This window comes from Geospiza fortis, unplaced genomic scaffold (assembly GCF_000277835.1).
Source record: "Geospiza fortis unplaced genomic scaffold, GeoFor_1.0 scaffold200, whole genome shotgun sequence".
In the NCBI taxonomy this organism is placed as follows: domain Eukaryota; kingdom Metazoa; phylum Chordata; class Aves; order Passeriformes; family Thraupidae; genus Geospiza; species Geospiza fortis.
The window spans coordinates 3,118,875-3,136,560 of record NW_005054353.1 but is presented as its reverse complement, the minus strand read 5'-3'; the positions used below and the strand labels follow the sequence as shown (position 1 = coordinate 3,136,560).

The 17,686-nt window shown below is 36.6% G+C and overlaps 1 protein-coding gene across 1 annotated transcript in view; it reads left to right on the top strand.

Moving 5' to 3' along the window:
- LRP12 (LDL receptor related protein 12) overlaps positions 1–17,686 on the top strand; it is a 37,194-nt gene that overhangs the window by 886 nt on the left and 18,622 nt on the right. Inside the window, exon 2 of the mRNA XM_014307997.1 lies at positions 16,885–16,941. Coding sequence (XP_014163472.1) covers positions 16,885–16,941 — 57 coding nt within the window. The remainder of the gene's footprint in view (positions 1–16,884; positions 16,942–17,686) is intronic.

Below are 17,686 nucleotides of genomic sequence, written 5' to 3'. Positions count from 1 at the left end.
AACTTCTCATGTGATCTCTCTTTATAAAGGAGCATGTATGTACCTAGTGGTGACCTACTGGTACTGAGCTTTCTTCTCAAAAATAGGCTTACTCCAAAAGCATGCTATAAACTTCACTTACGTCTGAATTTACTGTGAATTTACATGTGACACAGTTGGTAGCAAACCTTCAGTAAATATTTTTGTTTTAATATATTCTTTGCATAATCTTCTAAAAGCCCTTTACTATCTAAATAAGGTTTAATTATTAAGATAGACTAATACTGACAGTATTCCTGTAAAGTATGTTGAGCAAGGTAGAAACTGAAGCACAGAAAATAAGTAGCTGTTTCATGGTTGTGCGTGCATAGAGTTTGTTACTCCACATTTCTGATCCTATACTGATTCTGTCGAGTGAACTGGGGAGTCTTGATTTGGTGTAATTTAAGGCAGTCAGTGTGGGAAAAGACAGGCTTATTAAAGGAATGCGAGGCAACAGGAGCACGACTTAATGATCTGAACTCCTCTGCAGAGAAGTCTCAATTCTCAGTGTAGGAAGATTAGTCTGGCCCTTAGAGGGAAGATAGAGAATGAAGAGTTGTCCTAAATTATTTAAATGCCAACAGCATCCTTCTGGGAAATACCCAGTTGCTGAGTTTTGTTATGGAAGTGGAAATAGGTTACTTTCAGAGCAGTGTCTGTTCTACTTTATTTAGAACTGCAGTTCTTATCCTTGTCTGGTTTTACAATTGTTACTAACAACTGATTTCCTCTCATCTGCACGTTAGAAACACAGTCTATTGTATAGTTCAGCTGTGTTTAAGTGAGTGGATGCAGAGTGCTTTAAGAGTTTTAGTGATGATCTGCTGCTGCCGCTTAAAGAGCTCCTTCAGACCACATACATTTTCTTGGAAGCAGAGGTAGAACATTCTTTATCATGGATTACTGTGTTCTTTGTGGAATCTGTTACACTTAGTAACAAATCTGCAATGAAACCTCTGTGTTGGAATATACACAGAAATGTTTTGCCAAACGTAGAAATAGTCCAAAGTGTTTGGAAGTTGTGGGGAGTGTGCAGATATGCACAGCTGAGTGATCCACAGGAAGTGAAGCTTGAATTGATAGTTAAATTGTTGGATAACAGTGAATATACTCAAATTAAACAACTAAAGTGGCTTTTGGAATATGAGGTGAACTGGATGGACAAAGGAGCAAGCAGTTACTATGTAACTTGACATTCAGTCATCTGGTGTTTATCAGAATTATTCTTGTCAGGGTTATCCACAGAGAGAGTTAATTTTTTTTAATATTATCCCATATATTTTAATAAATTCTTTTTAGGAAGCTGGATTGCAGAAAGAAATAGTTGTTTTAAAATACCCTTAGGAACTTAATGACTTGTGTAAACAAGTAGTGAGAATGTTTTTGGATCAAGAAAAGCATAGATGTGAAGAGCTTGTGTCAAAGAGATGAGGTGTACTAGGTGTAGGGATAGCATACTGGAAGGTAATTATAAATATGAATGTAAGGGTATGTGGTGATAAGCATTTTGGAAATACCTGTTAGATGGCATTCTCTTCTCCAAGGTGTTCATTCCTCTTACTATGTTTAAACCTCTCTTCCTATTTGTGCTTTTGTCGTTGGAAGCCTGCCCTAGAGCAAATGTGTGCGTGTTTGTGTGCATATTTGTTTGTGTGTGTGTGTGTTTGTTAGTCCTGGCTGCCTGCTTTCCCCCCCCGAGGAACTGATGGTTTGGTAAGGTTTTTCAGAGCACTGCAGTGTGATGCTCTTTGGTTTTCTCAGTGCTCATCCCCAGTAGGCAAGTTTCTTTGAACCTCCTTTCCTAGTTCTGCTGGTGAGATAGGCATGTGGGTGAGACTGTGAGCAGGAGTATTAGAAATGGGCAGCCTCATGCTGGTGGTGTTGAAGCTGAGGGAGATGGTATGGTTCCAAGGATCACTGTGTTTCAGTGAAAGGAGGAAGCTTATTTCTTTGTCATTCATCTGCATAGGCTTTTTCTTTCGGTTGGTAACTGAATGAAAAAGGGAGAGTGGGTCAATTCACACCTCTGTAAACCTGTTTCAACTACCTAACTTCTAAAAACCTCTTTCCTCTTTTGAATTGCAGTGAAATTAGATCTAAAACATGATGGTGCAGTGTACCACCACATTTGAGTTAATTTGACCCTGAGATAAACATGTATCATGAATTTTATAGATGTTTCCAATTTTTTGTAAAGCACTTTGATAGTAATTATGGTTCTGCTGCCCGGACTACATGGATGTAGATGACAGACAGATGGGAATATCTGTGTTCATGTTACAGAAAAGAATGAAAGATTCTTAAAGGCTTAGAGCTACTGTAATATAATAATATTTGGGGTTTTGTGACCCATAAAATGTGAGACTTTCTCTTACCAACTACTGAGAGTAGGCACAGAAAGTGCCTTTAGGGTCATACAACAAGCCTTCATTTGTAAATGGTGGCATCTGTGAGTAATTGTGATCCTTACATTTCTGTGACAAATACTTGCTATGTAAAAAGCCAAAACCAGAATCCATATAGCAAATTACTTGTGTGTCTACTTTGACACAGTTATAGTTTTTCAGGGGTAATTTGTGAGTCTCAGGAATGTAGTTTGGTAGTAGAAAATTACATACTTAAGTGTTTTGAAACAGACTTTGTTGTGTTCTCTTCAACCAATGTTAGGTATACTATGGTTGTCTTGAGGTTGTGCTGTACTCTACTGAACTGCAGCTGCCTAAACTGTCTGTCTAGTCAGATGCTTATCTAGCTCTACAGAAAGGATTTTATTTTTCTTTATTTTGCAATTGTGGAGTCATAGTACTATCCAACACTCATGTTTGTAGTCACTGATAATAGAAGATTATATTTATCTTTTCTAACTACTGGGAACCCCCATGGCAAGAGGCTGTAGTACCCTACAGTCCTGTGAAATGAGAGAAACAGTATTCTGGCTGTCAGAAGTGCGCTTGTTTCTAGTGCATATAAAGGTGGTAATGTTAACTGTGCTTATCTTAGAATTGCTGTATTAGAAGTGTTTTCACATAATCTTTCTTGTCTCTGGTACTACCTCCAGGACAATCAATGTAATTCAGGATTTCCAAATGTTTCATGAAAGGAACAAGCCTTTCCCTTTGGTGCTCAGAATTTTGTACTTTCTCAGTGACATGGGGGAGAGAGGGAAGGTGAAGCGCACTGAGGAGATAGTTGTTAGTACAGGATAGCTGTATGTCAGTTCTGTTTCACTTGGTTTTACTCTCCTGTTGTTCTGTGTTTCTTTAGTACTGATAGCTTTATCACTTACGAACATTACTCAAGGCTAGTCATTCTTTCCTTTGTGCTTCCCACCACCTGGGTAGTTCTGTCCATGGGAAACACAAAGTCGTCATATGTGCTTTCTTTAACCCCACCTATCTCTGCTGTGCTTCCTGTAAAGCACTGCCATTTGATTGTGTTTTGGAACATGGTGGGCTGAGATTTCCAGTTTTTACAAAGCAATGAGTTCTGTGGAGCAAGAGTTGTTTTTCTTGTTTGTACAGTTCCTGACACAATAAAGCTATAATAATGAGAAAAGCTTATTTGTACTGTTACAGGAAAAATTTATCACAAATTTATTTTAAACATTTATTTCTAAGATACTCCATGGTGTTTGAAATAAAACAGGTGTACTCATGCTCATGTGTGAGGTACAGCACCAGCATTATTCTTTCAGGACAAGAATCACAGGATTTATAGCAAATAGCATGGAAGGGAAGGAGGAAGAAAGGAAAAGATCTTTTCAAAGAGAAAGAGGGAATTTGGGTCTTAGCAATATGCATCTATTTGTCCATTGGTTGTAAAATTTTTTTAATACATATAGACAGCTTCTAGACTTTTAAAAAATTATCCATGAGGCTCCTGGGACTTTCCTATTTTGAATCAATGACTTGAATCAATGCAGTAGCTGTAGTGGAGTTTTCTCAAACAGGAATATAGATCTTGCATAAAACACTGGAGACAAAATAATTTTTACTAAATTATAAATTTTATTGGCTATTTCCCTTGTCATGTGTGCTTTGATGAATCAAGTCTATTTGAGCAAAAGAATCTGAAAATATCAAGGCTGCCATGCACAGAATTCTTTCATGGGTTCTGAGTGTACACATTCAAGTATGTGCACACATGTTAATGTTAGGAGTATGCTTTAGCAATTTCAAGATCTGATTCTTATTTAAAGAAGCTACTAATCTGGGTAAAATCATGTCTTTCAGGCTGTCTTATCTTTTATTAATGTCTTGTCTTTTTTTACTTGTTGCGATTCACAGTACATTTTGAGGAATGCAGTATGTTATGACCAGCAAGTTATAGCAAGTTCATCTCTTATACTTCTTAAATCCTGAGGATATTTAATAAGCAGCATTGTTTAGACAACTCTGGAAAGTTAGTGTAGCTAATTAATAACCTTTCCTATCGTAGCAATTGGTATTTCCCAGCTGACATGGTTAGAGCAAGAACTGTGTCGATTCAGTGTCTTTTCCATGGCAAGAACAGAAGGTCCTGTGGTTGCCTTTAAACTCGGTGACATCTCCGCTTCTATCTTCTGTAACTAGAGTAGATCAAATAGCTCGTAATAAATAATGTAATTAATTTTGCACAAGGTTGTTTGCATGTGATTAACAAAAAGTATTGTTTCGCAGATGTTGAAGGGACAGGCAAAAAAGGTGCATTGCCTTAGAAGCTCTTTCCCCCTTTGGTTGTGCTTTTTCACACTGGGTGCACAATGGGTGCAGGGTTACACTATGCAAGGTTACTTCTACACTTTAATTAGCTCAGTGAAGCATTAAGAAGGAACCAAGAATATGTCTTGTGTTACTGGAAGGTAGCTGGGCAGACAGCGTGACATGGTTTAAGTTCAGTTTCAATGTGAATAGGTGTGTGAGGTCTAAAAACTCCAGTTACCAGACTATGCATAAACATGTCTGCACAAGTCTTTGCAAGGTCTGTAATTTGTGTGAACATTTTCATACATTAAATGAAACAAGTTTTCTTGGGAACTTTTCTGTGCTTTTTAATTCTATCAGTAAGGAAACAAAACACATTAAAAAGTATAAAAAGTTGTCAAAATCAAAGTTCTATTTCTAGTAATAATAGCAAGAAGGAAAGAAAACAGTTTTATCTTTCAAACGAGGATATTTTTCTTAGATGCAATAAACATGCAGTGTTTTTATGATTTTTATATTTGATATATGTGCAAAATGTGCTGTAAATATACTGTTGCTTCATTACCCTTCCTGGTAAACTGCTTGCTTTCAAGTCACTTATGTCATAATTCAGCTGGGATATGTTGCAGTTAATTCTCACTTTTTGTTATTGTCACAAAGGTGGAGTTAAAGCTCAGCAGCACTATACCACTGATTCCAGTATTCTCTGGTTTGCTCAGGCCAATGTTCCAAAAAGAATATGTATAGCAGATCTGGAAATTACGGTTTAATTTCTCAATCCCCTATTTTTGCTTCAGTCAGAACCATGAAATTTTCTGCTTGATCTCTGTCTGGATTGTGACATCTTAGACCTTCTGCTCAATAAAGGCTTGAAATAAATTGATGTTGTATCTTTATTTTATTAATCCAGTTAGCGTTCTGGATATTGAAACTGTTATTCTCTAGATGTATCTTAGGCCTTTTCTTTTTTTTTTGACACATGACATGTAGGCCACTAATAAATGTGCAGCAGTAGAGCAGTGTTTTCATTCTTTTCAAAAACCCTCGTGATTCTCCCCCACCCTCCAATATCAAGTACTCCTACACTATTTCAGTCTTTTTTGGAAAAAAAAATCAGTTGTAAATGTGAGTCATACTGTAGTCTGGAACCAGAAGCTTGGATGTTTTCTGGGTTCCTGGTAGAGATTAGTGGAGTAATAGCAGATTATATTTTCATTTCTTCAACCTTATAAGTTTTTGATGGTTGCAGTTATTTTTTATGAATAATGATTTAATTTCTTCTGTTAGCATTTTTTCAGGATGGCACAGGCCCAAATCATAAAAGGAAAAGAGGATGACCAGCAGTATTATATTTTAAGAATATATGGCCTGATGAAGTCCTGCTGTTGCCATCTAACTTGTGACAGAGTAGTAAAATCTTCTTTTTGTTTGTATATGGTTATGGGGTTTTGATTTTAATTTTTTAATATACAATACGCCAGCTCTACATAGATTGTTGTGTGCTAACATTTGTTCCTGTACTTAGAGAATTAAGATGAGAAATAATTTAGCATGATGAAAAAAACAGAAGCAATTTTTTTTGCTGCAACCATAATTTAAAGAAACCAGTAGGTAAAAGTACGAAGCATGTGAAGAGTATGAATCAAATTTGCATTGCTCTTCCCTCTACTGTATAAGCACTGTGCAGCCCACACATCAAAATTTTCCCCTAGTCTGGCACTTCTCAAGTGTGATGTAGTTTAAGTTCTGAAATGAGGTTTTAGAAAAGGATAGTTATAGCCATTGAACATGTACAAATGGCCTAAGCAGTTCTTTCATAACTGTGTTTTAATACTTTAAATAGCTGTTTAAAATAGCTAGACTTGGGTTTTTTCTAGTTTTTTAAGTAATATAGCAGTGGAAGTTTCCAAATAGGAGGGCAAAGTGTTAGATTCAAATTAGTGTTAGGGTCTAATCAGTTAAGAATAGGCTTCTAACCCTCATAATGGACATAGCTCATTTAAGGATGGGTAGGCAGTATGGTCTCTCTTGCTTCCCCTGCTAGTTTGGATCTACTCCCTTTTCCTCTGATTTCCTCACTTTTTTCATTGAGATTTAGTTGTAATTTCGGTGACTGAATTCACTGTTTGAATTGTTTGATTTTGGTTTAGTAATCTGTTTTTTTTTTCTATCCTGTCTAATGCAAAGTTAGATTGCCACTTGGGAACATGTACAACCTTCAGGCAGTGGTCAGTCAGGTAACCTCCTTTATACCTGGCAGGGCAGAAGTAGGATAGGGTGTGACATGAATAGAACTGCTTATGTACTTTAAATCAGGAATCTTGTTGAAGCTGAGCCAGTGTCTCTGCTAGATTTCCAATTTCCACTGCTTGCTGCCAAGTATATTAGAGCTGTCTATAAATAGTTTGTGGAATTTTTGACTGAGAATAAAAAATAATGTCAGGTACTTTTCTGTGCCTGCCTTTTAAAACAACAACTGAGAAGCTTTAACTGTTTTGTTTTGGGTTTTTTTGTTCTGAAACTTTCACACAAAAATCCCTCAGTCAAATCAGTTTAGCTGCTACTTTAAAACAATGTATTTTAATGGTTGCAGACTCAAAATACAAAGAAGAGTGGAAAGTGACTGGGAAGCCACACTTAGGTGCAAGAATGTGAATAATTTGTAGACTGCAGATCTTCCAAATGTTTGCTTGATGTTTCCTGATGGTGCTTTGGGCTCTGTTTTAAGGCTCAAGCGTCATCTGGATGGCAGCATGTATGTGAAATTTGTATTATGCTAACATCTCAGATGATAGGGAATTTTATACAATTTCTTATGTGTGTTGCAATGGCATTCACAACTGGTGTAATATTGGTGAATAATGTATGCAGTGCCTAGTGAATCCACAATGAGAACTTGTGTCATTTACATGGAATGTCTGTGGAGGCTGAGCTTATTCCTGAAGTTGAGGTGGAGCCTCACCTTCACCACAGCTCACCCGACCACAGCTCCTTCTACCTGGCAGCACTGGAGCTGTGGTGAGTAGAGGACGTGCTTGGGGTTTGTGTTGGTGCATCCCACAGCCTGGCAAGAGGGGATTCCTGGAGCAAAACAAGTTATGCTGAAGACACAAGTTTGTGCTATATATGTTTCTAAAGGGTTTTTCTTGGACTAGGTCTAGTGTGGCCCAGAAAACTCTGTATCCATTACAAGTAGGAGCGTATCCTCCATGAGAAATCCAGTTTGCTGGTTGCAAGGCCCCAGTGTAATGTGCACGAACGCGCAGGAAGTGGAGCAGATCAGGACATTCAGAAACATGTCCCTTACCTGAAAGAAAATACTAATGTAGACAAATCCCATGTTCATGCCATAAAACTATCAGGAATAAAGAATGTATTAGGTTTTGGTAGAGAAGCTAATAGATTTGTAATTTGTAAATTCAAAGCATTTACTGATGTAGCAAACTTAGATTTTTAGAGTATTGATTGTAATAGTCAATTTTTGAAGAAAGAATGCAGACATTTTTTAGGTTTGGAGGTAATTACAATGCTTTTACAAGAAACGTAAAGGTAGGAGGACATTTGTCTTTGGAGATTTTTAATTCAGTGTTACAAATTATAACATATCATAGAATGGCCTGTGCTATTAAAGGACCATCTGTTTCACCTGCTGTAGGCAGGGGACTTTCCATTAGACCAGGTTGCTCTAAGCCCCATCCAACATGACCCTGAACACTTCCAGGGATGGGGCATTTTTATGGGGAGAAAACGTCTCTGTTCTTCACCAGCCTCACAGCAAAGAATTTCCTCCTGGTATCCAAACTAAGCCTGCTCTCTGTCAGTGTAGTCATCACCCCTTGTCCTGTCACTACAGGCCCTCTCCAGCTCTCCTATAGGTTAGGCACTGAAATAACCACAGCTGAATAACCACAGCTCTCAGCCTTTCCGCTCAGGAGAGGTGCTCCAGCCCTCTGATCACCTTTGTGGCCTACTTATGGCAATAAAAGTAGGTGTGATGTTCATTCAAGTGCTGATTAACTTTTGAGCTTAGGCTTTTTAGGGCAAATGTGGATTTGGAAGCTTCATGACTGTTTTATTCACCAAGAAATGAATAAAGACCTGTTTTTCAGAAGTATCATGCAACTAGATGTTGTACACAAAGTTCCTCTGAGAGGAGGGACAATGTGAGAGAGTGATTAATAGAAGACAGTGTTAGCCAAGTTTTGAATGTACAGTGCAGACTTTCAGCAGCACCATTCCTATTATTTTATACCCAAGAATAATTGTCTAAGCATGAAATGGTGGATACTGGTTGTTGCAAAAGGTTAAAAAAAAAGTCTAAAACCTACATGGTATAAAAAAAAAGATCTAAAACCTACATGGTAAAAAAAAAGTCTAAAACCTAAGTTACATCACAGTTGGTTTAAATGAAAATGGTGCCATGTAAACTAACAGCATTGAGTATTGTAAGCAAATTCTGTGCTTTTTCTGCTTTTACAGTGAAATTTCATGTGCATATTTCTGGATTGTATATTATCAAACATTTAAATAAGCCACTATTTCAGTGTAGTTTCATCTGTTAGTCATTTTTATTCTTAATTAAAGAAATTACCTATGCCACTGTAGTATTTGCATACACATACTCTCATTTCATCTGAACATTGGCTTTCACTCTTAGAAATTTTAGATATATTAACTGTATCCTCTTTGTGCAGGTGTTCTTCTGTTACTGGAACTTGCAGTAAAGGTTGTCACTGTTGCTCTGCATGCCTTCAGTAGAAAATCCTGATGGATGCCTGTATGGCAGTGTTTCTGTGTATTGCATGTGTAATTTTATATTAAAATAAATGGTTGTTTAATCCATCCCTCCCATAAAGGATACTTGGCATCTTGTTGCACATTTGAAATCTGATTTACAAATGATCACCTGAAATTCTGATAACTCCAGTACTTAACCCTAAGGAAATAAGGAAAAAAAAAGTAAGGCTAACTAGTTAATGCCAAACTGTAATTTAAAAAGAAATAATATAAAATTTGTCAATAACTCTTCTAGAGATTCTTCAGCTACCCTGGAGATTATTGATCAGTTAATTCCTAGAAGTCAGTATCGTCTCTTCTCGTGATGCTTTTTAAATTGCCTTCTATCATGAGTTGCGTGTTGCCCTTTGTCAAGGAAGTAAGTAGCAGCTGGGTGTAGGACAAAAACTAGTGGTCAAAGTGCAATACACTATGTAAAAAAAGTCAGTGAAGACAAGAAAATACAAGATTACTGTGATTTGTGAGTCTTTTTCCAAGTAGTTGATCCAAATACATATTAGTGCACGAACTAATTTTATTTCATGCATATCTCTAATAGAAGGGATGTAGTGATGGCAAACCTAGACTCTCAGAAGGCAGAAAATAGTAAAATGGTGATACCTGTAAAAGCTGGGACTGGTATTGTAGAAATTTGCGAATGAGACTGCTGCTTTGCTTTTTTACTGGATGTAGAGATATTACAAATAGTTGCCTGACTTCAGTGGACTGTATGTTCTGAGCTGTGCTCCACCTTAGTTTGAAGCATTCCCGGTGGCAATAACTCCATGTTTCACAGACTGTTGTGGGGGAGGTAAGTTTCAAACTATTGGACTGCTCTTACTTTTTTTTCCTTTTGCTCCACTGTTTGCTTCACTTTCAGTTCCTTCAGTTGTGTAGTTTGAAGTGCATGTGGCTCTTCCTGTCTTCTCAGGAAGAGAAAATTTGAATTTCTGTAGTTTGATTTAGCAGTGGTTGAAGAGCCCATGGTGCACAGATAGAAAAGAAACTACAGGAGAAACCTTAGAGACTCTGAGTTATAAATGAGGGGAAAGCACATCTAGTCCTTTTTATGCGCTCACGTCCATCTGAGATTACAGAAAGTATTTCTTTCATTGGGTACTTTCAGTATACTGAATACTGATCCTTCTGCAGTGCAGGACAGCTTGGCAGCAGTATGGCCATCTACCTATGCATGTGTAGCTCTTGGCTGTGGATACAGCTTTAAATTCCTTCAGCTGATGTGTTTTATTCTAAATGCACATTAGTTTAACAAATATAAGGAAAGTGTTCAAGAGATGAGGTTGTAAATGATGGGTCAAAAGACTGAGAAGGCTCCTAACTGATTTTTATTTTTGGCTCATTAAGTGCAGGTGGCCCATGAGTAAGTAATTCAGTAAAGTATTTTGGATTACATACCAAACTAAGGCTTTTATCTTAGAATGGTTTGTGTTGGAAGGAACCTTTATAGATCATCTAGTTTATCTGAAGAGTAGTAGTACTTGTTTTTCTGTTGGTCTCCCACATGCCCTGCTCTGAGCTGTAACATCATAACCATGGAGTAACCATAGGCATGGGAGGCAGGCAGTGGCCTTTGCCACTTTTCTCCCGCAGGCTTGGCAGAGGAGCCTGACTGTGGCTCAGCAGGACACACGGCATCTTCAGTGGAAGCTTGTTTCTGTTTCTGCTCAGCTGTGCTTAGGTGTTTGCAGGAAATGGGCCACTGGCTGGGCCTGTCACAAAATGTGCTATCAAAAAGGGTCATTCCAAGAAGGCATCATGGATTTTCCAGCTCCAGTATCTGTAGATGAAGAAGGCTATTTTTATTTTTATTTTTTGTACTCATTAATCAAAGTACCATTGCTAAGTGGTTTTTTAGGGAGGTGATATGGGTTCTTTGTTCTTGAAAGCATGTCGTTTGTTCTTGAAAGCATGTAGTAACCTTATTTTGGTCAATTAGAAGCGAAACTTAGTGAAGAATAATGCAGGGTAACTTCAGGACAAGGGACAGTTTTGTGAGGTACAGGGTGAGAAGAAATTTTGGGAGTAGGATGAAGAAAGGATATTTGGCCATGAAATACATTGTCTAAAGTGTAAAGCAAGTTGAACACGTATCATGATAAAGGGTGTTTAGAAACACATAATATACAGGAACTGTTGTTGATCTCTTGCCCTTGATAATTGTGATTCAAGAAAAATACCCTGTCCAGACTGCTTATGTAGCATTCATTATGCACCACAGTACCTTTTAACTCAAGGTAGTTTAGAAAAAGCTCTCTCTTCATAGCTGTTCAGTTACAGCACTTCTTCAATTTATACAGTTCTATTTATAGGGGGTTGTAATTTGGCTGTTGAGGATAATGGCACAGGCTTAATCTTGATACAGAAGAATTTAGCTTCAACGGAGATAGGTGTACGTGATTTTTCTTTGTGGACAGTAACTACTTAGTATAACAGCAGAAATAAAGGTGAGTTAAATAGCCTTTGCTACTATGGTTTTTTTTTTCTTTTAATTTTTTCATTTCAACAATCAATTTTTCTGTAAAACACCATCTGGATTTAATTCAGTCTCAAGGTACATGATGTTATTTCAAACTGAAGTTATAGAGTTTGATTTTACAATCACATCAGACAAAGTTGCATGTACCAAATCTTTGTGTGTACTTTTGCACTATTTATCATTTCAGTGTATTATATTAGTATTTACTAATTTTAGTCAATTTGAAATCAAAACTGCTTTATTTAAGAGTCATTATTTGCTGTCTCAAATATATCAGCATTTAGGTAAACTTGTTCTTTGTCCAAATCCTTCAAGTTCACCTATATATATATGTATATATATATGTATTTATATATCTGGAGAGCAGAAGGTTGCCTTGTTTAATCTGAATATTTTGACTAAGGAAGACTTAACTATAGGAGGGTGGAGGTTAGTGGGGGGTCTGTTTGGCTGTGCTTTTTGTAAATGCATGAATTTGAGTACAAATCAAAGGAGTAGCTCATATCAGGACTGTTGGCTTAGTTTTATGCTCTGAAGTTATATGCACATAATCCTTTGAGTCTGATACTCATCCCATTTTGAGAGAGCTGTGCTGCATAGGCTGTGGGGAAAGATGGAAGTAGGGGTGTAACATCCTAAAATGAAGGCTGCTGCATTGTGGTTAGCCTCCAGAGTGAGGCTCAGCATCACTGCTACTATCTGGGTTTCAAATATATAGAACTTGGCAGGTGATTTTTCCAAACATGTCATGTTTTTATAGTGTGAAAGCATTCTTTTCCTTTGCTCTTTAGTTGAAGTGTTTGCTGCTGCCACATTTTCTTTGTTGCCAGCCCACTCCCCAGGCCTGTATTTAATCTCCTACCTGTGATGAAACTCAGAAGTAGTTAGTGAGTCAAATACCTTCCAAGGCTATGGGTGTTATCTTCTGCATAGTTCTGTTCACCTCTCCAGATTACATGTAGGAGTCTTGGACCAGGATATTGGGAACTGATGTTTTGACAGTGCCAGGATTTTCTGGGTGCGGTATGATATGTTTGCCATAGTTTCATCTGGATTTGTAAGGGAGAAATTCCCCAACTGCTAGAAAACCTGAAGGCAGACCTAGTGTAATCTTACTTGCTTCTGTGGTCAGTCAACTGTGAGACATGAATCAAAAGGAATTAATTCAAGTGTCAGTGAAACTACTTGTCTGTCTCTGCCTGCTCCTTAGATGAGGTGGCATTGCAGCCCAGAGGATTTGAGTGGAACAGAAAAAAGGGGTGGGGGTCAAAAGGTCTGGCTTTGTGCTGTGAAAGTAAAATAAAATTTTATGGATACATCTGTAAGAATGAGTGAACAACTTTGAACATAACCATTCTTCCTTTGAACATTTGGGAGATTTTTAAATTTGTTGAAGGCAGAAGGGCACCTCAAATGTTGGAGGTTGTTCCATGCTGTAAAACATTCTATCAAGAGTCCAACTCACTTAGCGACAAGTTGAGTGTGTTTTTTTGTATTGCAGTCAAGTCGTCTTTAGAGATACTACCACGAATGGTGGCAACAAACTCATGTGCACCTCAGTAGAAAGCCATTAAAAGCACTTTCCATACTTTTGCTTAACCTATAGGCTACCAGTAGTTTAAAATTTCTTATTCTGTTTATGAATTTGTTTTGTTTTGTTTAAATAAAGTATATTAAATGCTTGATTTTATCTTGATCCTTGTCCATTTGAATTTTTTAACTTACGTGCAATTGCTGACCATATCTTAAGCTTCAGGGCTTAAGTTGACATATATTTGTGTTTTGTGTTTGTACTAAGTGTTTATAGAAGGATGTGAAGAAGGTGGGTCCTGGTTACACAAGTGATGGAAGATGTTGGTTTTAAAGAAAACAATCCTAGTTTTTCACAGGCAGCACAGAAGGCAGGATCTTTTTGGTGTGTAGCTTCCAGTGCTGTGCTGTGAAGACTCCTATAACTGATATGGACCAACCTAGTGCTGAGTTTTTTTAGGTGACACCTGCTTCAGTTTAAAACTTCAGGTTGAAATGGGCATAAATAGCAAATATTTCTTTAGGACATAAAGAAATATAGAAACTTACTGATGACCTAAGAAATGTTATTTTACGTTTTCATATTCTGCTGTGTTAAATAGATTAGCAGGAATTTCAAAGATAATTATGTTCCCTTATCTTAATGGAAGTTACTTACCTGTTACATGATATATTGGTCTTCTAGAAAGCTAACTTTAAAAGGAACCATGTGATTATTTGTTGAGATCATACGAGGATCACTGCCTAAAAAATTCATAAAGTTGTCAGCAGTTAGTAACACTTAAATGGCATATGAACACACTGTTTCAATGACAGTTTTCAATAAAAGAGGAAGTAATAATCTGAGAGATTCCTAATCTTTAATGTAATGAAAGTTTAGTGGGAGTTTATTTTTTAAAAAGACCTTATTTTGATACTGTAGTACTTGGATCTGAGTTTAAGCTTCATCATCACACATTAGTGCCACTTCTGACTAATCATTGAAGTTAGTTTGACAATAAATATGACAGCTCTTTATCTCAAGAGATTAATTGTTCGATTGTAAAGCATATTTAGATGGAAAATATTCAAGTGTTCTCTCTTTAGGTATTCAAGATTAAATTCTTCCTTTGAACATTTGGGAGATTTAAGTTTTCTTAGCCCATTAATTCTGAGTCAACACATACAGGATTTGGATGCAAGTTCCCATTTTAGTATGCTTCTCATTATTACTGATTTATAGTTTTTGTCAGTCTTTGATATATATATACTTTGTTTTGTTTTCCATCACGTCAGTGTTATGTCAGTCTTTTCATGTTTCATTGTATTTTTATCAGAACTGATTTCATTAGTATTCTGGGGTTTTTGTTTTACTGGTCTTTGCATACAGGCAGCTTGTCAGGAATTCAGATTCTGGGAGCATCATGATGACTGTCTTCAATGTAATAACTTCTGGGTTTTTCATATTTCTAGATGTTTGTGAGTTCCTTCATTTTTGTCATGATGCTCATTTTCAGTGTTCAATAACAACTGCAGATATAACTGTATGTGCTAATACCCCTTTTTACAAGTAAAAAGGTGAATAATCCCTGGTGTACTTTAAAGATGAAATGTCAGTAAGTTATTTTTAGGTTAGACAAGAGGTCCTGAAATGTGTTAATGTTTTCTTTATGCTGATGGAAATAATGGAAAACAAAACAATCAGAAATATGCTTCTGTGGAATTAGTTCCAAGTAAAATCATTTTCCAGCGAAGATGTTTATTTTGTAAATTGAGAGGTAAGTGTTACTGTACACACAAAATTAGAGTGGCAACATCCCTTGGCATGACAGTGATATGCAAATCAGAGAAATTATTTGGAGAACAGTTTTTCAAAACTTAGATGTATATTTTACTTTGAAAATAGTTTGATTGAAAAATAGTTGCTCACCAATGCAGTATTTGAAATAGCATTTGATTTAAAAATACTTCAGTGTTTTGAACATTGAGGAGAATTGTTTGTGTGGAATTTTTTTAACAACTGAGACAAAGCAACTTGATATGTAAATATATGCAGTGAAATTAGTATGTTGAAAATGGAGTGGGAACCATGCCACTTCAAAGAGCCAAGGAATTTAGTTTTTAAAAATAAAAAAATTAAACTTACTATTTTTCTACAAATTACGATCATCAGGTTTCTAACTGTATTGTGTCTTTAAGAAGATAAAAATTACAGCTCTCTATATTTGGTGTCAACCCGAGGAGCAATTTCTTAAACATGCTACGTATAGTCACTGTACCAGAGGAGCACTGGGGTATACTCTGTTCTTGGTCAACTTGTAATAGTCTTTAAATTGGTATAAAAGGAATTTGTGTTTTCTTCATATATTTAAGGTTCTTGTTCCTGGACATAGTACACTGACATTGCAGTGCTGGTAGAACAGCTGATATCACATGCATGAAAATCTGTGTGACATGGCAAATCTTAAGTACTACAAAACTTTGAAGGATTAAGAGTTGTGGGTTTTTTGCTTAGTGAAGTATTTTACATTTTAGATTCACTGCCTGTGTTCAAAGGAACTTATATATCAAAGTAGCTGTTTCCTCCTGAAATTTCTGAAAGATTTTACTAAAAATCTGTTGTAAAGGTTAAAAGAAAAGATAATGAATAAAGGATGGGAGAAATGCACACAAATACAATTTGATGTGTTGCATCCTGTACCAGGACTGCCACCTGCCAGCAAATATCTTGGCTTTACCAGACTTCTTTTACTTTGGAGAGTACAAAGTAGTATGGTGTTTGGAGGGATAACTTTTTTGGTCTCTTACTCTCAATGACCACATGGGTCTTGTTCTTCTTCATAAGTCTACTTCGTTTTAATGAACATTGAGGGAGAGTTACTCTCAAAGGTAGCTGGTTCCCTGCTGTATCTGAACTGTCTGGATAAAGGGTGTAGGCTGCAATTTTTCTGAAATAGATGGGTGTAGTCCCCTGGATGTCTTTATTTGCATAGCATTTACTAGCAAATCTTGCTCCAGAAGGAGATGAGGAAGATGCATTGAAAGAGACCTTTCTTGAAAATAAAATAGGACTTGATGCAAAATACAGAGTCTACCATCTGACATGCATAAGGTTTCTCAAAACTGACAGTATCAGTCTCTGCTTGTTCCTTAACTTTCTAGTACATCTAATTGTTCCTAGTAAACTAACAATGCTTGGGTGGGGGTATTTTTTATTGTATGGTAACTTTCTCTCTAGTTTTTCTCTTTAATTTATGATAAAACTTATGTAGGACGTTTCATGTTTAATATTAATTAAAAGAACTTCAGGTTTGTTCATTCTGTTCTGTAAAAAGGTATCTGAAGAATTTTTACAAATTTTATCTTGGAAATTAGCTTATTCATTATGTTTAATTTTAGGAAATGGTGCTCTTGCAGAACATTCTGAAAATGTGCATATTTCAGGAGTGTCAACGGGTAAGTCATTTTTTGTAATGTTTAAATTTCATGCATGACTTAAATAGTAAATATTGAAAGCCACCTGGTATCTTATGAAGAGATATTTGGCTATAAAAATTATTACTGCCTTTTGCAGCATGTAATAAGGAATGAAGCAACTGGAACATGGAAAAATTCTCATAAGATAAAACTGATACCTGCATGCTCATGAACAGATTATGCCTTTCTAAGTGGACTGCTTAATTATTTTTCCATACAAACATTGAACTAAGAGAAAAGTTAGTTTAAGTTGAATTGATATTTTCTTTCCACAGTGAAGTTTTTGTGAAATGAAATTTACTGAAATGTAATTTTGGACACTGCTACTATCAAATAACGTAAATCCAAGTTATGCATTTCACCTGATTAGATTTAACTGAAATGACTGTACACTTGGCTGCACAGTTTCTTTAATACAAGAAAAAAATTTAGAACTCATGAAACTGAGAAACTGATGAGATGCTGGGAGCAGAGGGGGTATAAAAGCAGCACACACTGCTGAAAGGTTTCTATGTTCCCTTCCAATAAGTCAGTTTTAGGCCTCTTCTGGGTAGCAGCCACAGCCAGGTCTGTTGTGTGTTAGTGATGGGACTGTGTGGCCATTGAGGCATTGGCGTGCAGTCTTTGTTCTTCAGATGCTGTGCAGTGTCAGCAGCTGCTGGGCGTGGTTTACCATACAGATACTCAGAATATGTGCAAACAGGGAGATAAAGGCTCCTCAGCA